General features: G+C 45.1%; 1 protein-coding gene across 1 annotated transcript; it reads left to right on the top strand.

Moving 5' to 3' along the window:
- The first annotated feature begins 13352 nt into the window (after nt 1–13352).
- PERP (p53 apoptosis effector related to PMP22) lies at nt 13353–24303 on the top strand. Its single transcript, XM_055714770.1, has 3 exons — nt 13353–13683; nt 21094–21237; nt 21866–24303. The coding sequence occupies exons 1-3, from the start codon at nt 13473–13475 to the stop codon at nt 22099–22101; spliced, it is 591 nt and encodes a 196-aa protein (XP_055570745.1). The 5' UTR covers nt 13353–13472; the 3' UTR covers nt 22102–24303.
- The last annotated feature ends 621 nt before the right edge of the window (nt 24304–24924 follow it).

The following is a 24924-nucleotide window of genomic DNA, read 5'->3' on the forward strand; positions in this document are numbered from 1 at the left end:
ATGGCCAGAAAACCACAATCTTCCCATTTGTGTTTGTTTAACAATTTCCTTGTTGAACATGTCACTGGGAAATACTTTCAGTGAATGCCTTCTGTGCTTCTCAGATATCTCACAGTCTTGCCGTGGTGTTCAGTTACCTACAAAAGCCATTTACCGCCTCATAACAGGGAAGAGTTTGACCAGCTTTTGGGATGATCACCTGTTGCTTCTTCTGCCCCCTCCCCGGGATTTGCAAGAGCCTTGGAAACGTTTGTGGATTTGTGCAGTGCAGATATAATGGGATGAAGCGTGGTGGCCTCGCAGGGCGTAGCTACCTTTGATTTTTGAAGCAGGCACCGTGTGCTGAGCAAGAGCAGGTTCCTACCTGCTCAGATCTGGCCCTTGCAGCTCACATCAACACTGAGAGGGGAAAAAAATAATAAAACACCCAAAACTTCTTTCAGAGCCCTTTGTAACAGCTTGGGGCTAATTGCTAAAATAATACTGTCAGCCCACATACCCTCCCAGCGTAAGTATTTGTGCAAACCCAGCCAGCGTGCCCCGGTGTGGTGCACACTGCTGCACCCACAGTGCCTGCATCATACAGCCTGCACCCTCGCCAGTCCCCGCAGACTGACACCTCACCCGCAACGGGCACCAGCGCCAGGCTAAGGAGACCCCTCCCTATTTGCCTGTGATGCTCCTTGTAATATTCGGTACTGCTCTGCCCTCCTGGGCTTTTTTACATCAGTGACCTCAGAGGACAGGGGGGAAAATGGATGAAAGCCAAGGACCTTCTTTCCAGTGAGGAGCTGTGTCCAGCTGATTCCTTTGGCTTTGTCTGCCACCATAGGCCATATCGCTTACATAATTCACACTCCATTGTGCCTTACTGCCTAAGTTGCAAACAATATAAAAAATATTTAAGGACAGTCTTTACATAAAGCTCACATAATTTCATATAAATACAGTGGAACCCTCTTGGAGTCAGGTTTGCTTCAAGAAAACTCCAGCTCAGCAGGAAATTTACCCGTTGTGTGTGAACTGTTTTCCTTGTGATTTGTGTCTGAATCATGAGAAAGAACATCTTCAGTGCAAGCTGCATTGTTGGCGGAGCATATACAAGCAGTTAAATCACTTTTATCTCCTTGATGCTCTTGTGATTTGTTCTTTGTGTTTGGTTGGGTTTTTTTTTTTCCATTTACAATCGGGGGCAGAGCAGATGGCAAAGGCTTAGCTTGATGTAAGATGTCCATAAAATAAGCAAAGCTGTCAGTGAGCCTTCTCTCCAGCAGGCTTATTTCACTTTCAGGAGGATTTTTCTTCCACTGGAATGAACCTCACAAAAGTATGTCTTTAAAAAGAAGCAAGTAGCTCTATGAGCAGCAAAAGTTAAAAGTTGTGAGGTTCCCTCTGAGCTCACTGTAGAGCTTCTCCTTTAGGGGAAGGAGGTGATACTTTGAGATTCTTTCCTCCACAAGGTAATGTGTTTTGATGAAACTTGTCAGAATTCCTCAGTTTTGCTGTTACTGCTCTTCTGTCATTAAAAGGTGTTTTGGGGAAGTAGGGAGTGGCAGGAAGCTGGCAAAGTCATCAGCACTGCATGCGTTCATGGCTTGATAAAGCCAATCACATCAGTCAGTGCAGTCTCATTAAGTTTTTCTCTTAAAGTTCCAAAAGAAAAAAAAAACAACTTAGATTTTTTCTGCCATAGGATTTGAGTTAATTCCTAAATATCTTCTAAAGCTGTAACTTCAGAAGCTATTTCTGCTGTTACTTCTGCTGCCAAGAGTGCCCAACGTGTGCTATTTACAGATAGACAGTAAAGACAGGCTTTACCCCAAAATAATATCTAAGCAGAAAAAACAGGTAAAACAAACTTCAATTTTGCTTATTTCTTAGCTAAAGAAATGATGGCATAGACTGCTTCAACAATTGTCCTGGTTTCAGCTGGGATAGAGTTAATTTTCTTCTTAGTAGCTGGTGCAGCGCTGTGATTCGGATTTGGTGCGAGAACAATGTTAATAAGGCACTGATGTTTTTGGTTGTTGGTAAGTACTGTTTATACCAGTTTCAGTTTCTCAGGCCCTGCCAGCGAGAGGGCTGGAGGGGCACGGGAAACTGGGAGGGGACACAGCCAGGACAGCTGACCCCAGCTAGCCAAACGGATATTCCTTACTGTTGGATGTCATGCTCAGTATGTGAGCTGGGGGAAGAAGAAGGAAGTGCGGGATGTTCGTAGTTATGGTGTTTGTCTTCCTAAATAACTGTTACTCGGGATGGAGCCCTGCTGTACTGGGGATGACTGAACACCTGCCTGCCCAGGGGAAGCAGTGAATGAATTCCTTATTTTACTTTGCTTGCATGCATGACTTTTGCTTTACCTGTTAAACTGTCTTTATCTCACCCCATGAGTTTTCTCACTTTTACTCTTACAATTCTCTCCCCCATCCTACTGTGAGGGGAGCGAGTGAGCAATCGGCTAAGTGAGGCTAAGACACTGGCAGGGGTTAAACCATGACAACAATTTGCCCAAGGCTACACAGAAGGTCTGGGAAAGCTGTGTCTGAGGCAGAGCTGTGAACAGAAGACTTCTCCTGAGCCACAGTTCAGTGCATTCACCACAGTCCACCCTTCCTTTTCAGAGTACTACCATAGAGTAACACATTTTTCAAAGTTGCTGATAAGTCTGAATAGATCTTTTTCTCACAAATGAAGGAGTGGCAGTTGGCAAAAGGTAGTAATAAAGTAGCAGCAAAGATTATAACTGCCTGTGCCATGCATTGTGTTGCACATTTTTTAGGTCTTGAAATGCTCCCTTAGAGAAGAACAGACAAGAATACAAAGGAAGCTGAAATCTGACACCTACCTATAATTTATAATACTCATTTTATTTTTGGGACAGCCATCTCGTGGCAAGGTAAGTTCTTTTATTTATAGGCAGGGGCTGCTCACAATTTGCATGCTAATGCATTCACATCTGCAAAGCCTATAAATTAGCCTCCAGCTCATTACAGCAATGCCATTGTCCTACTTGCCAGTATGTAATCTGGCACCCAAATGTAATCTACACGCAAATGTTTCGGATGTCCACAAAATAAAACCAGCCCAGGGTAAGAGCTTCACTGTTGCAGTATTAGCATGCCAAAAAACCTTTCCCCCTCTCCCCACTGAAAAAAACAAAACAAAACCCAAACCAAAAAATCCCAAACATTAAATGACTGTAGGAAAGGAAACTGCTAAATGTTTAGGAAGATGAGCCCAAAAGCCTAACACTCAAGAAACTGGAAAGCTGTTGCTGTATTTTGAGGTACTTATGCCAGTTCAGCCAAAAATGATGTATAGCAGCTTTTTAATGGGATCCTAACAAAAGTATCTTCACAGAAGACTAAGTCACTTTGCTGTGCATCCTGATTGTATCCTAGTATGTCATAGATGAACACTTATGTTATTATTACTGTTTAAATTCTGGTTGTGCCTAGCTATCTGAGACAGACACGGAGGTTCTTTTTTTCTTGGTGAGCCTTATAAAGGCAGTCCCTACTTTCAGGTAGTCAGAAGTTTACAATTATGTCAGATTTTGCCACTTCATTAAGCTGGCAAAAAGAAGAAATGCAGTGTAGACAGAGCATATATCCTCTCCTATGCAGATGTGCAGATGCTTCCTATGTTAATTCACTTTGTCAAAGTTAACTGGATGGTGCGAGATTGCTGGGCCCACAAGTTCACCTTCTGAAATCCCTAGAGGCTCAGCTTTGCTTATTGTGAGTAGGGTGAAGAGGACTCACCACTAACCTCAGAAAAACACTGGCGCACTCTTGTAACTTCCATCTGCTTAGCTTTAACTGTGCTGAGACACACAGACATACCCATCCTTAAAAAAGAGAAAAGCAAAACCCTTACAAACCCCAAACCCTATCTGTGTTGTTGGAAAGATCTTAAACAGGGTGACAGAGCGCTGTCAGCAAGCTCTCACCCACTGCCCAGACTTGCTTCTGCATTTCCCTCCTGCTTGCATCCTCTTGCCTTTTCATCTCTTCTTCCCAACCTCTCCACCTACTCTTCTCTGGCTGTAGAGTCCTCAGAAACCTCCCTTCTTCACTGGCCTACTGCTATAGGTACATGACCATAAATGAGAAGGAGGCCTGAAACAGGAGAGCTTCAAATGAGACTTCGGAGCAGGAGAGGGAAAGGCACAGGTCATTGCACAAGTATGATATTGGATTCATGATCCAGATGTACCTGCATGCAGGAGGCACGGTATATAAAATTTCTTTATTGAATTCTGGTTGATAATAACAGATGGTTTTTTATTTATGTACCTGTAACTCTCTTGTTTGTCAGAGTAGGTGGGAGAGGAACAAAAAACCAGGGCTTTGCATGAGTCATAACCCAGAAAAAGCTCAGCTGAGAATACAGCTCACACTGCTCTGCAGAGCCCAGGTGATAAGCATCAGTGTTTCTGTTGTTCCCATGTTTTTGGTCTCATATTACCATGAATGGCAAGATTCACCATGAGGTATTCAAATGGGGCTGTAGGCAGGGATAGGTAGGGGCTTTTTCATTTTGTTTTCTGACATTTGTCTTTTTCATACTACCATAAGAAAGAGGAAATGCAGCATAAAGAAAAATAACTACTTGTTTAGAACAAACATAGAAATATAGAAAAAAAAGATGTTACTTCTGAATCCAGGTTTCAACTTCAATTCCATTCAACTGTATATTTGATCTTGCAAAGAATTGCACAAGACTAGATCCAGCTATGGGGCGTAGGGAGGGTTTATACATCTCTGCTGCTTATCTCACTACACAAATGGACAGTGCCCATGCATGAGCCACAGCCCTGTCACCCTCTGTCACCCCTGGAAATGGCAGATAGCTGACAGGTCTTTCTTTTAAATGTGGGACAGTCACAGTGAATTCTGTGGGACCTTCCTAGGTAAGAGCTGGGCACACAATGAGGGAACAACAGGGCCCGGTGTTCTCACTGGAATCTGCAGTTCCAGCACATGTTTAAAGGCAGCCTTCCTGCACGTGTTAGAGCCAGGCGGCTCAGTGCGTTGTCTGCCATGAACTTCTCACAGACGGGCCCTGCTGGATGATGACCACTGGCTGCATCCAGACTGCTCTGAACACACCGAGCTGGGGATGGCAGCAAGCACTGATCTGGGTACTTCTCCTCACATCTGTGTCACCCAGAAGCCGAAGACCATTTGTGGCCACTGAGGTGCCGGAGATACGAGGTCCCACGTGCCCCACAGATAGCAAGCAAGCTCTGGCTGTGCCTGGAGCTGCCCTTGTAGGCTGAATCTCTGCACAGGCACTGCATATGACCCACTGGGCTCCTGCAGCCCTGCAGCAGACAGTCTGTCTAGTTGCAAAGGATTCCAGCATTTGAGTGGTTTATCAATGCTTCCCGTGTTTGTTGTGTTTCTTCTTTTCCCAGCAGGATAGAGTATGGAATACAATGGATGTTGCTGTTTAGATACTGCACTGAAAAGTATAGTGCCAGTGCCTAGACAGAGCTGATTCCTATCCCATTGCTAATTGCATTCACTTTCTAAGCATGGCATAATCTCTTTTGCAATAATATGCGTGGGAAAAAACATCTCAGTAGCATTTTTGTTCTGATGACCTGTGATAAAGCCTCATTTTCTCTTTCCTCTGCCTATTATGCTTTTCTTTAAACTTTTGATGAACCTATATTTTGTATCCAGTTCCTTCATGCTTTGTACTATAGAGATCCACGGAATTATTTCTTCACAAATTGTAGCCAAAAAAACCCCAAACATGCAAAGGCTAAAAGCAGGCATGCTGTAAAGATGGTTTAAAAACGTACATCTTCTTCTGTGTGTATTTAACAGTTTCCATCTTTGCCATATGTTCTTTCCCTCATCAATTTGCCTTTTAGATTGTTCTTTAACATTTGCCTGTTTTCTTGCTTCTGCAACAGAAGGGAAGTTGATCTTTCATTTGTTCCGCAAATATTCCTTATTGTCCCAGGTTTTATTACCCCATCTGTTATTGTGTGATCAATTGAAGTCTCTTGTGGTCTCACTTTTCCAACTGATCACACTGTACCACAGGCTATTTTTCAATGTAATGTTATCTACTGTATGATGTGTAAACTAGAGAGAAAGGAGCAAAAGGATGAGGATATTTTTCCCCTGCCTACCATTCCTCTCTTTCTGTGTAAGCACATATCTTCAGTGCTTACTTGTTATCAGTGAGAGCATTTAAATTAAATCCCTCATCTCCGCTCTTTTCTACATGAATCCAGTGCTCCCATCTCAGTGTTCGCTACCTTGAAGCAAAAAGGTATATACAGAATAAGCTCACCAACACTTGAGGGAAACAGGTAAATACTGTCAGACTTCATAAACTGAAGCCACACTTTGCTGCAGCACCCTTGCCAAAATGGAAACTTCTCCTCCCAAGCACAGTGTTTTTCTGTTCTCCCACCTCCACCTCCTAGCCCTTTCCTACTGCTGTCAACACTTACTCTTGGTCATGCATGGTTGTGTTAACTCTGCCTCTGTGAGTAGTTTTAAAAGCACTTTTTCTCACACTTTTTTAGGCATTTACAGACACTCTCTTCTGCAAAGTCCTCTTTCATCTTCCTGCACTCAGCTCGCTCTATCATAGCAAGGGCTTAAAAAAAGACATGCTTTTAAAATTAGAGGTACAGTACCATTTCTGCAAAGGGAGGCTAACCCTGTAAGTGTGATCAAGCTGATTTGAAGAAGGTGAGTCTTTCGCAGCAGGACTAATAGATGGAAATTTCTTCTATCTGTCCAGCACTATAAGAGAGAAGACTCAGCATTTTATAACTATTTATAACTATGGCTTTTCATAATAATAGAGCAAAGTGGGTCATTGCCAGGGAGGAACACGGAGGCAGCTCTTGCTGTAACAAGGCTTGGGAGAGATTGCGTAAGAAGCAGCACCCCCAATTTGCCCCTGAAAATAATGACTTAGAGTATTGACGTTCATGCATACTGCGTGAATCTGGTGTCATGTCCACACGCGCTACTAATTTGGTGTTGTGATCCCTCATTCAAGCATGTGCGTAAAGACCAGACTGTTTCTTAGAAATTGGGCCTTGGTGGACTGAGCTATTGGGTGAGTCACTTTTTGTTTTGTTTGTTAAACAGGGTCTTTAATGTGGAGCTGTGCAATGGAATGTACCGTCTGCTTCTGGACATGCAGGTGGAGGTTAAATTTATCTCAAAAGCTCCTGATGCCACTGCTGGGAACCCAGCCATCACTTTGGAAGAGCTGCCTGTGCTGAGGCTGGGAAGAACAGAAAAGGTGACAGCCTTCTACAGCGCTGTGTGGGCCTGTTTGAGATGCGTGTGGCCTTCCAGAGGGGAACGAGGAACTGAAGCAGGAAATACGGATTGATGCAAACAAATATAAATATTGGTGGGAAGGAAAGCTTCTGTGTGTCTATCAAGCCAGCTTTTCCTCAAAATATTTGAATGAAAAACTCCTTCTAGATTTGGGTCTTTCCTCAAAAGTATTGAGTAAAATACACACACACACATATGTAAGCTCAGTGCTAAGAATGGACAGCAGCCTCCAGCTTCCTAAATGAACTCCAAACGCCCACTGGAAGGGGCTCTGCCTTGCCCGCCGCTGTGGTGCGGGTGTCTGCTCCGCAGCTAACCCCATGGTGACTCCCCACTGCTGGCGGGGCGACAGCCAGACGTTCCTCCTCACTTCAGCCTAAAACAGCCGAGTGAGAGGAATTCCACCTCGGTCTCCTGGCCGGCGGTTTCCGGGGAGACAAGCGCCTAAATACCTCGTGGATACAGCAGCGGCAACAAGGCCAGCTGCCTCGGCGCCCGTGAGAGGGTCCCGCCGAGCCCGGCCAAGGCGCCCGGCAGGCGGCGGGGTGCCCGGCGGGGGCCCCGCGCACGGCCCCTCCCCTCGCCTTGGCGGAGAGGTTTTGGCGGGAGGGGTTTTGGCGGGAGGCGCGCGCTGCCGTGCCGCGGTGTGCCCTGCCCCCTGCTGGCGCCGGCCCCCGCAGCACCGGCCGCACCGGCTGCCCGCCGGTAGCTGCACCGCATGCTCTTCTCAAAGCAGCGTCGCCATAGGAGAATTCTCAGGTCTCAAGCAGAGCTGCAAATCTGACGGCCGTGCTCAGAACGGCGTGAAAAAACTAACGGCACCCCTGCGGACTGGGGTTACAATAATTGCACTTCCAGCTTTGCATCTGGTGTTGCACAAAGACATTTTGCAAAACACATCTTCACCCAACTTACTTGATGTGAATGCATAATTCAGAATAAATGCAAGCATGCTGCTCTGCAAGAATTTAGTAAGTCTTCCCCGTACTCCCGAGTAAATACAAGTTTATGTCAAAAGAAAAAAAACCCAAATCCCAGTGAAAACCTCCAGACCCTCATGCATAAGTATACGCTGTACCTTGGGTTTTGTTGGAGGGGTGATTCAAAAAGAAATATTAGCAACTCTAGGAAATAATGTTCATGTACTGCACCAACTCTCACTCCTGCTGGAAGAGTTTTAGTGATAGTGAGGCAATCGCTAGCGCTTTGTTACCACTCTTAAACTTCATGCCTGAAGATGGTCAGTTTGCAGCCTTGGAAAAGGACTTATGGGCAAACCCAAGATTAATATGGACATCAAGGATGACACAGTTCTTTATCTGATGCTTTTGGTTTTTACATTTTCAAAATGAAAATAAATGAGATGATGAGGTAAAGGAGAGGTTGCAGCAACAACTCCGTAGACCTTAATTGGCTGAAGACCCTGTATATTGTGTGGGCATGAGCTAAGTGAGCCTGAGGCCTCCAGAGAGCTCTGGGGTAAAATCCCAGCCACCAGGGGTTCTGCCATTTCCTTTAATAGAGATTAAATTTCATCCAGCGCAACTCCAGGACAATAGAGAGGCCTCTACACAACCTAAGTGTAGAAAACTGGAGTTCATGAGTTTACCTGCACCTTTATGACTGTCTGTATGGCAACCGTAGGCACAGTGTGCACAGAAGGAGGAGGGCTCCTTACCTTCTTTTTATTTCCAACATTTTAGGTCATCTCAGGCAGATGGAGTCACATAAGGTGTCTCTTGCTGGAATGAGAAGGGGTTAGTCACACCTCTGCAGGCCATGCTGTTGTCCTAGTATTTTCACAAGGCTTTTGAAGCAGGCTCAACAGCACATCAATTCCACAGAGCAGCTTGTTTCAGCTGTGCCAGCCCCAGATGAGTCTCTAATGTAAGATGAGTTTAACCGAGGGCTACTGAAAAGAGCTGGTCGGAAAAACGCCTTTCTTTTAAATTCAGTTGATGGCAGCTTTTCAACACACATGAGGAAATTTAAATTTGACTTGGAAATACTGCTGGAGCAGTTGTTGTGGGTTATACCAAATTCCTCCCATCCCTATCCTGTTTTATGGGTTGAATGACTACCTTGTTTTGGTGATGATAATTAGGCATTATGGCTGTGATGCCTGAAGAGAGATTAAGTAGAATTAGGGCACTCGCACATGGAGGAAAGTGAGCATAAGACGCTGCTGAAGGACAACACCCATGAATTATAAAATAATTGGATTTACAACAGGTATTCCGTCTGCAGACATTGCTTTTTTCCTAATGATTTTAGCTGAGGGGTAAACAGGCTAGGAAAGCATATTCAGGTAAAATGGAAAAAGGAAAGGTACCCCAGCCCTGATGGGGCAACCCACCCCACCCCACCCCTGCCCCCGGCTGCCCACTGCAGGGCAGAGGGGTGACCTTGGCACTGTGCTACCCACATTGTCCCCCATGAAAATGCACTCTTGGGAACCAGCCTGCAGATCCCCACTGGCACATTTCAAAGCCATCCCTGTGAGAGCCCAGCCATGCCCATCTAAGCTGGAGCTTAGATCCCATCTAAGCTGATCCCCGACCTTCACACAGCGCTGCTTGGTTTTCTCTGATAGCTGTGTGAATGATTGCCAGCAGTGGTAAATTATTTACTCCACGTAAAGCACCATCTACTATAAGGGCATATCCCTCATTACACTGTAGAGCAAAAATATTGCTATAGAGCCCCAAAGATTATGAAATTATCTGATTATTTACATAATATATAATTAAAGGTAAGGATAGTGGCAGTGAAAGAAGCTTATGATTCCTTTTTTCGATGGGGAAAAAAAAAGTTTGGGGAAAGGGTCTAGATTTTCATAATAATTACAGAACACATAGCTGTGTTCATAGCTGAAGATAACATATTTTTGATAGAGCAGCTTGATTCAGAACACCCAGGTAGATTCAGGTGGTTTTGGTGTTTAGTAAAGCAAACCTCTGGTTTATTTTGTTACGTATTAGGGCATCTTTCCCTCATGATCATCACACTACATGTTTTTCATGTTCATATCGTTGCAGCCCCACAGAGCTGACTCCTACCATCTGGTCTCTGTGAAGATGCAGGCTACACAGCCTGGAGGTGAGAAAAACTACATATGCTGCTGGAGATGCCTATGTTGCTACAGGAGGCACTGGTTTATTGGCTTGCTAGATTTCCTCACTACTAAATCCCAGCAGTGCTGGCACTGAAGGCAAATACTTCACTGACTGTGATGCAGGCCCTCAGTCACACTGAATGAAATGTTTGGTATATTATCTTCTAACTTCATTTAGATTTCCCAGTTGTTTAAAATCCAGATGTTTAATAAGAAAGGAGAAGATGGCATTTTCCTCTTCATGGGGTCGCTGGGAGCAGCAGGGTCGGCCGTGAGAGCCATGAATGCCAGAGGTGGGCTTGAAGGCTGCCCTTTGCCCTTGGTGCTTCTCGTCATGCCCACCCAGCTACTGCAGCATCTGGGCATGGAGGCTCTCCAGGTGCAGGCACAGCCTTGGGAAAACAATTAATGGCAACTGCAAAAAATGGCAGCCAGCCCTAGGCACCCATCTGAACTGGGGGAGCTCTCTAACTTCTGACCTCGTAATGAAGTGAGCGCTTTCCTGAGCAGTGCATTCCAACTCCATTTCTCGCTAAAAGGATGAAACTTAACCTCTCTTCTCTTCCAACAGCTCTCACTTTTTGTGCTGAAGAAAATACCTTCCGCATCTCTTTCTGGGGTAACTTGAGTGCTGGCAGTCAAACTGATGGAAAATCAGCTCTTGGCACTGCACAAATGAAGTTTTGCTGTAGTGACAAGAAGAGATGGTCATGGTGCCCACCCAGTTCTGCCCTGACTTCTTCTCTATGCAAAACCTGTGTGCTGATGAATTACGTTTGCAAGTAGTTCAGGTAAAATGTATTTACAGCTCTATTTCATTATGAATAAAATCTGAACAGTGGGAATGAGCACCAGGAGTAAAGGAGAAAGAATATTTTGGTACTGATTTGATTGTATTTGAAAAGAACAAAGTGGTAGTAATCCAGGCTTCAGGAATAATACAAACGTAGATATGATTTAAATTGATATTGTAAGGAAACAGGGGCAAGAACTGAAGAGTGGAAGACGAGTTATGAATAAAAAGTGTGTGTAAAACTATGTATATGTGTGTGTGTATAATTAAACAATAAAGTGATACCTTGTCACAATACAACTTACTATGCAGGAATATGCAGGCCATTAATTTTTCCAGATAGATGATTTAAAGCTAGATTAGATCTTAAAACCAGCCCTTCATTATTTTGCCAGTCCACATGTGCTTGCCAGTGAAAGCCCTTGAGACAGTTAAATGACAAATAGTCCCTTAACAGTATTCAAAAATGGAAATTCTTAAAAGCATCAACTTAATACCCTTCTCTCAGTTTCTAGGAAATGTTACAGTAATTCCGAGCTACAGCTTTTCGTTTTCACTCTTTGAAAAACCACATGCTATGTAACTAATCTAACCGAAGCAATAAATACGCAAATGAAATTTAAAGCTACTTTTTCCATAGGAATTTATACTTTAGCTATTATTGACAGAATTAGTACTTCTCACAGTCCCATTTTTTGCTCATATTGTATTAACACGTACATATAAGTACATACTTTCTAGATACATATAGCACCTTTCTAGAATTTTCTGGTGGGAACTTTAAGGAGGATGTTGAGAGGACTGGTGAAACTCTAGTGGTTTGAGGTAACCTGCCTGAGATTTTTGCAACTTGCCTATGGTGATATAATCTTATTGTTCTGATTTTAGCATCACAATCCATTCGCTAGCATTTGCCAGCAATTGGTACTCAAATGAGATTGACCATCCCTCCTTACAAGATGCCCCCCCCCCCCCGAGTATCTTTTGAGGAGTTGACATCGGATACAGTTTGATCACGTTTGACACAGCTGTGACAAAATCCCATCTGATGGTCCAATAAGAACTGATATGCCCCCATCTTCCGTGAAACACATGTGATCCCCCCTACCCACTATTCTTTTTCCATCTTTCAGACCTCCAGGATTTGTCCTCCTACTGACCTGTTTGCTAAGGCCTTGAAGCTGCTGCAAGACTCTACCAGATGTGTGTGAGTTACGTGCCCCAAACACACGCACCCCTAGTCCTGTGATAGGCATGTGTCTGCTCATTTGAGGAGAGTTTGCATTGGTACCGGGCAGTGGGATGTGTTGGGTTCTGTGTAGGTCTTACTGTGGAGAAGTGCTTCTCCCACGACCAAAATTTTGGGTGTTCACTCATGCCGTATGATGGGGAAGCCTTTATTTTGGTCATTTTGGGGATGCATTTCCAGACATGGGATGGGAGAAGATCAGGGCGTATGGGACCTGAGTACCACTGCTGGACTGTGCCTGGCACAGCCTGGTTGGAAGCCGGGGCCAAACTACAGTCAAACCCTCGTTAGATGGCTATTAGGAAACACGCATTTGTTTAATGCTGGGCTTGATGCCCGACAAGTGATGGCTTTCTTGTTAATAATGTGACATTCCCATCCTCCCGTAACACCTTTATTGTTCTCGTTTGCATTCTGACTGCCCAAAAACTGGGCAAGGAGTCGCCCATTTCAACTGCGAAAGAAGCGACGGGGAGCTGTCGGTACCTGAAGTGGCTAACATCAGTAGCATGGCAGTGTTGGGTGATGCTGGTCTGGCTGTCCGACGAGCAGTGAGGAGAAAGATGCGCTCCAACAGCCGGGGGAAGGGCAGGGCTTGCGAAACCTGGGGCACCGGCAGTGTTTGCCGTGGTTATGGTCTGCGGTGGCGGGGCCACGACTGAGGAGCGGGCCGGGGGGCGGCGGCCAGCAAGGGGTTAAGAGCAAGGCTGGGGCCGGGTAGGACGAGCGAAGGGCCGGGGGTCCGCGGGGCTGGCAGGGGAGCGGGGCAGCCCAGGAGCCGGGCCCAGCCCCGCGCTCCCTGCGGCGGCCCCACCGGTCGGGGCCGCCGCCAGGCTTAGTCAGAGGAATGTGGGTGGGACTGCCTCCGCCCGGCGCCTTAAAAGCCCGCTCGGGCCGGCACAGCCTCCCGTCCCGGCGGAGCGTCGCTGCCGTACCCCACCCGCGAAGCCCGGGCTCGCTGGGAGCCCCCGCCGGCCGGGCAGGATGGTGGTGTGCGGCCTCGCCTGCTGGAGGTGCAGGTGGCTCCTGCCCCTGCTGCTGGGCCTGGCCATCATCATGGGCATCATCGCCCTGGCCGGCCGGGGCTGGCTGGAGTCCGAGTCGGCGCCCTACGTGCAGCAAGCGTCGCTGTGGGAGAGCTGCACGCGGGGCGAGGAGGACCTCAACTGGAGCTGCGAGTCCCTCATGGACTACGGTGAGTGGGGGGCACCCACGCGGAGCGGCCGGCGCCGGGGGGGGTTCTCCCCGCCGCTGCTGTGCGCAGCTGGGATAGAGCCTCCCGTGCGGAACCGGTACTGATGCCGCTTCAGGGCTTAAACCGGCAGAGACGTACAGGTCTGGATGCTCCAGGGCAGTGTTTTCCATTGGCACAACGCTGAGGAGCCGGGTGTTAGCAGCCGGGGTAGGAGAGCCAACTGGCCCCAAGTCCCGCTTTGGGTTTGCCGCCTGGCACCCCCAGCAGCCCCGCCTGGCACCGCCGGCGCTCCGCCACCGCCGACCGGACGGGGCCGTGCAGGGTGGCTGGGCAGAGCCGCACCTGGGCAGCAGCGAAGGGTCGTTCCCCCGGCCCTCCGGGGGGAGAGGGCACCTGGATTTAACCCTGCCTGGCTAAGGGAGTGCTGCTGTTCAGATGCCTCCTGACCCGCAGCTTGAAATGGCCCGGTGTGGGTTTGCAGGCAGAAAAAAAAAATGCTGTTTCCTCTGTATCCCTCTATTGCACTGGGGCCTAAATCGGGGATAATTGTGCCTCTGTTTTAACTTGCTGAGCTGCTTCTGTATCTGGCATCACCAGTGTAGTAGTCTTACTGCACGCTCCCAGTTTCTGTTTTTTTGGGGGGGAGACTTTTTGTTTTTTGCTAGAACACATGGGTCTGATTATATCTGCTTTTCCCTCACAAAATATTTCTGGACAAATAAGTAGACCCGCCTTAAGATCCTGGATGAGGGTGCTTTGGGGACTGGGAAGCTGGAAGGGTGTGTTTCAGCTGGGAGAGCTGGCACTGCTTCCCCTTGCGGATCCATTGCTGCCTGAGCATGGCGGACTAACGTCCAGAAGCTTTTCATTGCAACACATGCATAGGCTAAATCCTGAATGTTTTGCAAGAGCAGTGGCTTCATTTCTCAGCCAGGTGATGACTGCAGCTTTTACTGTAGGTGGAAGAAATATGGCTAGTGTGACAAAGATACGCCCACCCCTGATTAGACAGAGAAGAAAAGCTAGTGCAGAACTGCTGAAATTTGCATTGTGCAGGGAAGAAATGCTAATACAGTAGAGCTGCTGAAACTTGCCTTCCTCTGTAGTGACACCATGGCTCATGTCCCCAAGTACTGATGGGTGTGTACTTCGCATCAGTCTGGAGCCTTGTGGGGCAAAAGCAACTTTGCAGTTTTTTCTAGTTAACAAGCTCTCAGAGAAGACGTATTGTCTTCAACTTTGCTTATTTCATCAAAACTTATTTAAATCCTTGGCTTATTTGTACCAACCTGACTTTTCCTCTTTTCTAATTTTCATGACATCAATGCCACTGTCTACTGAAATATTATTTACATCTAGAGACAGGATATAATGTATGAGTTCAGGTTTGATTTGTTTCCTTTTTTCTATGCTAATGCAATTAGGCTCAAAATAGGTGAGGGCATTTACAAAGGAAAAAATGCCTAGTAGGCATTTACAACAGTGCTGCAGGAAAAGAAAAGTTAATTAATTGAGATGCATAACTTGTGTTTTGCATACAATAACTACTATGCACTAACCATCCGGCACCCCTCCTGGTGAAACAAAAACTCCAGAGTGGATCCCCATTAACAGAAAGCTCCATTAAACAGTTTCTTAATTGAGCTGTGGCATGTGTACTAAGAGAAGGAAGAGAAAAAGCATCTGAGTCACTTACTTTAAACGGGGAAAAAGGGCCAGGAACAGACAAACAAATTTGCAAATAGGAGTGTCTCCTAAACTGCATTGCTTCTTAATGCACATTTGCAAATGCCACATGAGAGGGAAGAAGTGGAAAGGGTAAAAGAAGAGCAGGGTATCATTTGGTGGGGAGGCGGTGAAGGGATTTTTAGAGCTCTGTGCTGGTTTGTGTCTGGGAAGTACCTGGCTGGCAGCGTCTGTCTATTATCAAAATGTTGCAACACACAGCTGCCGCACTGCACTGTGAAATGACTCCATGACTTGAGTCTAGATCATTGCAGTATGAAACTGTTGACTGTGTGTTTAAAATATATCAGTAAGTCATCAGATATGACAAGGATTGTTTGCAATGTGGTTAACTGGAGAGGGTGGCCGTCTTTATAGTGATGAGGCTGTAAGTTCAGGAGCAGTATTTGTGGGTGGCTGTGTCCTCCAGGTTCTGAACGGCTGCTCCCAGCGACTTTGCTTTGAATTACCACTGTAAAAGATGGGCGTGTATGTGTGCAGTAAAGGTGATCCCATGGAGGTTAACTCTTTCTTGTATTTCTCACAGCCAGTTGGTACTCATTAAGTACACAACAGCCAACCTAGAAAAAGAGAAGCATTCATCTGGATCTTTAGTATGTGCCAAAAAAAAAAAAAAAGCCAATGAAGAAAAAGGTGGAACCTGGAAGCAGGAGCCCAGCTCATGTTTCATTGTGACTGTGCCACTGTACCTGTGTCCCTAGAGGCACGGACTTTGATACCACAGGCTATTTATTGGTGAAGCTGAGTGCATGTGTTGACTTCACTGAGGGGCCAGGAATGTTACATGTATGCTTTTCAGTATGCCTCTTTTCAGGCATGCTGCTGTCTGGTTTACAGTGCAGGATGTATTTGAGAAAATACTAACTTGGCTTATAGTGTCCGCTGAGCGCAGGCACTCGATGAAAAATGCTAATGGAAGAGGTGTGGTACTTCTGTCTAGTAGTGTCCCTGTCTACACCCAGAAAACATTGACTGCAACTCCCCAGTAAAAGATCCCAGTAGGCAGGTGAGGCTGGCATCCCTGCCGGTGGGCTTTGCTGGCCCCTGGGCAGGTGCACTTCCACTGCTAGTAACCCAAAGATGTTAAATGTTGGAAACTTGTAGGATTGTGCTTCTCCTGAGCTCCTGGCAGAGACAAGTGGCTGAAGCAAAGTTCATACTAGTGGGCTTGTATTTAACAGTTTGGTAGTATAGCAGTTGCTTTTCCTGCACTTCTAAACCCAAAGCAGAGCTGTGATCCCCGGTATTAATTCCCAACCAGCCTTCCCAGAAAACCTTTGATTCTGGGCTGTCCTGGGCTCATGGTGGGTATGCATGTACCTTCCCTTCACCAGTCATGCTACATGGAAGTTTGCACATTATGTGAGCAAGAAAATATTACTGATACTGCTCTCGCTTGCAATGAAATTCTTTTTTGTCAACAAAACCAGATATTTTGGGCCGTTCTGTGTAGTGGGCTCTCAAGGCTGAAAAAGAATTGCTACTGCCATTTATATAAAGAAAAATATTGTACTACTGTGTAAAATCATGCCTCATGTATGCATATCACAGTAAAAATGTCCACCCTAAGATTACAGTTATTCACAAGCCAACAAACTGGCTTCTGCTTTTGTGAGTGAACCAAGATGAGAAAGGCTTGTTACTTAAATCCTGTAGCAGCTCACCTTCCTGCTAGACTGTTTCCTCAGTTGTCTTATTTCTAAAGGAAAATTTAGATTTAAATATCCTTACCCTGTAGAGCCTCCATATCCTCCCAGGTGAGACTGAGGCATGGCCAAATAAAATCAGGAAATACTCCTAACACTAAGGCTCTGTTTCTTTCTTTTCTTAAATTTCGTCATGTTACTGATGCTCATCATTAAATAATCCAAACTCCTCCTAGTTATTTGCATGATAACATTTGCAGCTTAGTTTCTTTCCCTAGTCATCATTAATCAAGCTATGTAATAAAACTCTTAATCCTTCCTAATAATTACAGACCTTCAGCCTCTGAACAGTTGGGGTTTTAAAATGTTCTTTCAACACCACCTAATTGATAAATACTTTTCTGTTGATTAGATGCAAAGAACTTGACTCTGAAGCAAAGCTGACCTGGGGAATGCTGATACCTCCAACTGTTCTGCTTTTCTGCTCCCCCGTTGTTCTGCTCTCCTACTTATGCAGCCCCAAATTATCATAGCATTATTGCTTGATTTCATAAACGGACAGCATATCTATGCCTATTTTAGAGTAAGAGACACTCCCTCTGCCAGATGAAGGGATCAGCAAATTTTCTGGGTTTATGGAAAGTTTAAATTCTAAATGGGGCAGATTTGTCTCTCTTGAGTGTGAGCAGGTCTCTCCAGCTCTTACGGACCTCTCCCCTCCTGGCAGCTGGGAGCTGCAGGTGAAGGGTCTTGCAGATTGAGACAGGAGATCTGGGTGCCTGTGAGTGGCTCAGTCAGCTCTCAGGAGCCTCTGGGTGGAAAAGGAGCTGGGAAATCCTGACTTGATAGGCGTGGGAATGAGGGGGATCCTGCATGGAGAAACAGCAGTTTCAGTCAGAGCCCTGCAGCACCCTTTTGCTGCAAAGCAATGGTTTGTGTGGGAAAGGAGCGTGCCAGGGCTGCACCCTGTGCTTGGTAAGGGTGCAGCTTCCCACCCCGACCTCTGCAGTCAGTCACTTAAACAATTAAGTGGAAGTCTTTTGATGACATTTCTCTTGCGTTGTGTGTGCGTATATATGTATATATACACACACACACAGAGCAAAGTCCAGAGCTTTTTGCTGTTCTTCTATGACTTGCGCTGGTGCTCATGTGGCAGGCTGGCTGTTTGATGGGCTGAACTAGACTCCAGCCGTTGTAGACCCATCCAGCTCCATGGCCAGCACCAGAAACTCAGTCTTACCAGATCTTGTCAGTGTCAACCTGCTGGTAACTGCTGCTGGAGAAGATAATCCAGTTGGAGAAGGAGAGAAAGGTATGGCATCACCAGCACTCAGCTCTGTCATGCATGAGAACAAAACCCACTGAATTTCATAATGGTGATGCCTACTACTGCCTATTTCTGAAGACCTGAAACAAAGCTGGGCTTGTGTTGTGGCTTAACCCCAGCTGGTAATCTAGTGCCATGCAGCCAGTCACTCATTCCCCCTGCCCTCACCCAGAGGGATAGGGAGGGGAATCAGAAAGGAATGTAACACTTGAGGGTTAAGGACAATTTAATATTGAAAGAACAACAATAATAATAATAGCAGTTATAATTAAAAAGTAGGGGGGAGGGGGAGGAAGGAAGTCTAAAGGGAAGGGGGGAAAAAACAAGTGATGCACAACGTGACTGCCTTGCCACCTGCTTACTGATGCCCAGCCAGTGTCTGAGCAAGGATTGGCAGGCCCTGGCCAACCCCCCCCCACCCACCCACCCCCCAGTTTGCATACAGAGCATGATGTCCCATGGTATGGAATATCCCTTTGGCCAGCTGTCCTGGCTGTGTCCCCTCACAATTCCTTGTGCCCCTCCAGCCCTCTCACTGGCAGGGCCTGAGAAGCTGAAAACTCTTTGACTTAGTATAAACAGTACCTAGTGACAACTAAAACCATCAGTGTGCTATCAACATACTTCTCACACCAAATCCAAAATACAGTGCTACACCAGCTACTAAGGAAAATTAACTATCCCAGCTGAAACCAGGACAGCTTGGTATCGATTGTCCTGACAAGACATCTCCTACAACTGTGTGTGGTGTTGTTTCTGTACTGCCAGAGATGAGAAAATAAATCCCTTTATATTGGTTATCCCTAAATAAATTCTATTGTGGAGATAATATCCAGTACTTGTGTTAGGTATGTTAGAGAATATTTTGTCTGAAAAAGTTTTTATCAGACCACTGATACAGCTTGTGTCCTCCCTCCCTCCTTAAACCTGCAGCCCTTTCATAGCGAAGGGGTATGAAACATGCAGGACTGACTGAAGGAGAAGTAATTTGAAGAGTTTTTGCTGTCTTGAGTAGCTCCAAGAAGGGAGGGGGTAAAGAAAACCCTTTCCCTTACCCTTTCTATGCCAACATGACTGTCTTCAGGTGGTAGTTGGGGCCAAGATCTGGCTGACGGATGGCTGCTGTGTTTTACTCTTCCTGTTGGAACAGAGGGGAAAGAAACCAATTCAGACTTGATGAAAATAACTGTAAAACAATGCTTTGCTTTCCGAGAGTAAATTGATGTATGTAGTAGAGGTGTCTGAGATAACTTGAGTCAGAGAATGCAGTAAAACTACTAGCTATCCCTCATTTATGCAGCTAGTAGAGTACATGAGTTAAGGTGGAGGACTTTAACTCTTTAGAAAAATGTTCTCTGTCTCAACATCTTTCCTCTGCGCTTTCGCACAGGAAAGAGCGGAGGCTATGTTGAAAGCAGGGTGTCTCCAGAGTCACTTTAGCTGCGTTGAAACAGGCAGCTCTGATGAAAGATACTTGGTTTTTTAATATTTTGACCTAGATATCGCTGCTGTCTTTATTCCTACATTAGAGGGAGCTCAGGATCTGGCCCTACCTCTGTCTAAATGTATGGAAGTAGAAATCAATGTTATGCAGATGTGGGAATTGAGCTGTGATGACAGCTGACTGGAAAACAAAGCACCAGCCCTATGGTTTAGCCCTGTGGGCAGTTATCCTGCCTCCAGGGCAGGAACAACTTTGCTTGTTGCTGTTTGCATTGGGCTCAACTGAACTCCTGCTTGGTTTCTAAAGAGGACAGGGTCTGGCTATAATGAGGGCCTTCTCACAAACCTGTGTTACTGCAAAAGGGGAATTGCTGGAATTTTTCTGGGATGTTTTCTTACCTTTGCTGCCCTGGCCTGTGGTGGATGAGTTCTGGGCACTGGTGCTGCTCTGCTGGGATAAGGCAACTTGCTTTGTGCCTGAGCTTCTTCAGCCTGCAGCTGCTTGATCCTAAGAATCTGCACTACCCTTTTCCAGCAAATGTCAAAGTAATGATTCAAAGAGGAATTTCCACTTTACCTCAGATTCTGCTATTTCTCTTCCACCTGCTGCATTTTAGCTGGTTCTATTTTTTTTTCAGCTGTGAGTAGATAATTATCGTCAAGAGCTTTCTCTTTGTCATCTCTCACTTCAGCTATTCCAATCTATTTCTTTTTAGTAATGCTAACTTTGCTCCACATGCATTATTCTTGTCATAAACAAACAGGCAAGAAGCTGTATGCTGACAGCACTGTTATTTCCCAGCAGTTATCTCCTGTGAGGTACCCTCTTGTTGGCTTTCATACTCCCCTGTGCATGGAAGTAGCTTTGTAAACTTTCACGTCAAACAGGAAAGGTGACAAAAAAGTACATTCTCAGCAGTTGTGTGCCCTATCTGCTCAGCTGTCTGCGGGTCCTGACAGATAGGGAGTTTGGAGGTATTACTTCTACTACCATGCTGCGCTATATCCCTCCTTTCCAGCAGAACAGGTTAGCAGGCAGGGAGTTCTGTGCTGCTCCACTAGTGATGCTGCCTCTTTGCTCTGCAGCTGTGCACTTTGGAGGCATCCAGTATTGCTTTGACATAGAGCACACTTCTTACAGTAAAGGGTTTCAACAAAAAAAAGATTAAAGGAAACCAAAGACCTGCAATGACCTACGGTTCAACGCACCGCTGTGTGTAACATCTTTCTTGTTTTCTCATAAAGGATGGGGGAGAGCAGCAGCTGCCACCTATCTTGTTGGCTTTGTGATCCTTGTCATCTGTTTCGCCCTCGCAGTCATCGCATTCTCAATTGAGATACTCCGTTTCAACTTTGTGCGAGGAATCGGAGGCTTGCTCTTTGTTGTTGGTAAGGCTGGGCATAAAGACAAGGTATTTTAGATGTAAAACAAGCATCAGCAGAAAAACATGCTAGATGGAGCCTCCCTACCGAATAACTGTCTTTGTCTGGTTTGTGACTCATTTTCATGGGGAACAAGAGAAGACTGATTTATGCTCTGAGAGGATGATGGTTGTGGGAGCTCCAGTAGCCGCTGTCCGTTAGCACTTCCCTGAAAGTGGTGTACAGGGGCAGCCAACACCTTTGACCCTGCATGTCACATGCTATGACTGGGGGACCAAGAGCCCCGGGTGCTTCCCACCTTGCAGTGGGAAGGAGTGGTGGGGCTGTGGTACGGGTGGGAGGTCACTGGCTCTGCAGGGATCACAGTGCCTGGCTGTAGGACAGCCACCGCACGCAGGTATGTGCCTTAGCAACCTGGCAATGTCAGCCGTAGCTGCTGCAGTTGGATAGACGTGGGGATCTGCCTTGGCCAGAAATCGTATACCTCCGTGAGAATGCACATTTGATTGTAGGACTGAAACTAATCCTTACACATCTTAAAAGGATATGCAGTTATCTCTGGGTACCTTTTTTGTAGTGGGAAATGCAATACATTCATTGCCATTTACTCCTGCTTTTCTTTCTTTCTCTCTAGCTGCGTTCCAGATCATAGGCTTGGTCATCTACCCAGTGAAATTCACAGAAGAAATTCCACTGACAGGAGATAATATGTTCAGCTGGGCCTATGGCTTTGGTTGGGCCAGCACTGTTGTTGCAATAGGTTGTGCTTTCTTCTTCTGCTGTCTCCCCAACTGGGAAGATGAAGTCCTGGGAAACATCAAGCCTACCTATTACTACTCTTCCCCAGAGAGAGCACCATACTTAAATTGAAAGATTAAATCCAAGTACAATCCACTGTCAAAGCAACAGAGGAGCACCTCTGATGTAAATTTGGTGCAATTGTAAGACACTGAAAAACCACCTTTTTCTCCAGATCATTCCTTATTAGCCCTGGCAATAAATTAGCAAAAATACTGGTATCTTTAAGCAACTAGCTTTTACCTAAAGTATTATTTACATATGCTCATGTCGATATCTATTTGGGTGGTTTACTTCTACTTCTCCTCCCAGTTTGAGTCATCCTTATTTTATTCAAACATTTGCATATGAATATAGTGTTTCAAGGGCAGAAAGGAAGAGATTTTAAACAACCCATTAGAGGAACCTGTAAGTTATTTTGTTTTCACCTCTGACAAAATTGTTTTAAATGGAACTAGAAAAAAACCCAACCTTCCAAAGAGTGCCTTTTCTTCCACCAGAGTTAGTCCAAAGGAAGGAACCTCCCTGAGACTATTGTAGTCACCTGCTGCCTGAGTCTCTTCTGATTCCTGTTACTGGACTATTGTTGACTATTAGCTATTTGAATTAAGTGAGAAGTAAAAATAAAATTTATTTTCCATCAGTTGGTGATGTTGGATGAAGATCTCCTCTGAAACATGGAGCTGGTGTGTGTAACAGTGGCTAATGTAACGCTTACTGGTGTTTTTGTGGCCACTGCAGGACTTGTGATGGAGCCACATATAATTTAATATACATTGTCACAGAGAGAATCAATAAGCTTTCAGATGTTAAACTACATATATTTTTATATGGTATTTGAGGGATGCTGATTTAGAAAATGTCTTTGCGTAGAAGCATACACTGTTCTTTGTCTGTCTTAACTTCACTGTTTTATCAGCTGTGCTTTGGAGGAAAATCTTAGCAGGTGTTGAAAACCTCCAAAAGTTTATAAAGCACATTCTAGGTACTCCAGAGTTTAGTAAACTCAGGGATGCTTTGTGAGTCACTAGGGATAACAGGTCAAAATAGAAAAGCAGTTCTGTGAGCAATCTACATATGCAAACTTCATAGAGACACCCATCTCAGAGTAATCTGGCTGGATCCTGGCTTGTGTTTCTGGAGCCAGTAATTCCAATCAAGTATTCCAGCGAGGCAGAGCCATGTCTGTGTTGGTCATGGACCTGCAGCAGCTTACAGCAGGTTTAATTATGGTCTGTATTCTTTGTCAAAGCTTTCCTCAGCTGGGAAAGAAGGAAGAGGCTCATTTGTGGAGCTTGCCTTCCAGCTATAGCTTGTAGCTGAGACAAATTTCTGAGGGGGGTACAGGTAGGGTGGAAAGCAAATGCTGCATGTCACTCTGCGTAATGAGCAGCTAGGGACTTACTTCTTACTATCATGAACGCAGTACTTAGGGGAAGTGTATGAGTGTATGTATTCATGCACATGTACAAGATAGAACTTAAAAAGCATTAACCAGCATACTGTAAAACTGAAGTAATTTAGAACTAAGCTTTTTCAATGCCCAATATTTCTTGTATTATATATTGTATAGCTATCTGTTTTGTAACACCTTTATAATTTAGTAATTATATATATTGCATGTGATCCGGTTTTGAAAAGGCCAGGTGACCACTGAAGGTCTTTTCCAGGCCATTTTCAACTTCACAAAATCTGCAGACTTCAGAACTGTGTTACAAGCTCAGTCACAGCATATACAATCAACTGTATTTATGATTCATGCTGAAGAAGAGAATCCTGTGGCAAATGTGTCTTTTTTTCTTTTTTTTTTTTTTTTCCTTTTCTGTACAGTATGGGCTGGTGGGGACTACTGTGTAGACTTACTTGTATCATGAGCAATAATAGTACCTATTTTCTAGTGATTTCAAAACGCAGCAGAGAATCCCAAGCCCAGAAAATCCTTGCACAGCTAAAGCTGAGAAGGAGAAAAGATGTAAGAAAATGGACACCCTTCCTAATGAGAGGGAGGATGGTATGGCAATAGGGTTTAGCAGAACTTAAGTCTTTTGTATGTGTTTTTTAATAAACATTGTCATAACTTGTCAAAAAAGCACAAATGAAAAATAAACTTGGCTCTGAATGTACTGGGAGGGGTAGAAGCATAACCAGAATGTTACACAATTAAGATGTTTGGGAGAAAGCTATTGCAAATAGTCATTAATTACTCTCAAGTGATACTAATGTATGTGGCACTCCTTTCAAATGTGGTGGTTTAATTAAAACTGTTTTAACTGATGGTTGTAGAAACTTGGTGTTTGTGGTTCATGGATTTGTTTCATAAACTCAAGCAAACAGCCATTCTTTCCTTCTCTTAACGTGGTGTTGGGTTAATAAATTGAAGTTGAAGACCTTATGTCCAGGAGGCAACAACTTCATTTTCCAGTCAAATTAGCTTGAGTATACACTGCAAGACACGTCTGTGCACTTTCGTCAGAAGTGCCAGGCATAGAAAGATCTATGCTAAGCCAAAACCTCTTAAATGCTTCACAGCTTGAGGGGGAACTCAAAACATTTTAAGTATGTAACAGAATACAGGAGGTCTCAGACATGGGAAGCCTGTTCTTTTTTTGATCAAAACTATGCCAAGTACCTTTCCTATACTGATCAAGAACTTTAAATAGCGAGGAAAAGTTGGAGTACTTGCCTGATATTTTCAGTGGGAGACTGTACTTCTCCTACAATTAGAAACCTTGCAATTTCTAACCTCAGATTACGCATGGCTTCCATATAGCCTGGTGCTAGTGGCATTCTGTATGCTGAACAACTCTCTCCCTCTGTGTTTTGACAGAGAGCAGATCTCCTGTCAGCCACCACTGTCTTAAACCAGCCTGCAGCTTCTGATTTCTGGAAAGACCG

This window comes from Falco cherrug, chromosome 6, assembly GCF_023634085.1.
Source record: "Falco cherrug isolate bFalChe1 chromosome 6, bFalChe1.pri, whole genome shotgun sequence".
Classification (NCBI taxonomy): Eukaryota; Metazoa; Chordata; class Aves; order Falconiformes; family Falconidae; genus Falco; species Falco cherrug.

Bases quoted from the DNA above. Each gene is read 5' to 3' on its own strand.
- PERP (XM_055714770.1), top strand. From the start codon at position 13,473: ATGGTGGTGTGCGGCCTCGCCTGCTGGAGGTGCAGGTGGCTCCTGCCC. The intron at 13,684-21,093 runs GTGAGTGGGGGG...TTTCTCATAAAG, and splicing joins CGAGTCCCTCATGGACTACG to GATGGGGGAGAGCAGCAGCT. The intron at 21,238-21,865 runs GTAAGGCTGGGC...CTTTCTCTCTAG, and splicing joins AGGCTTGCTCTTTGTTGTTG to CTGCGTTCCAGATCATAGGC.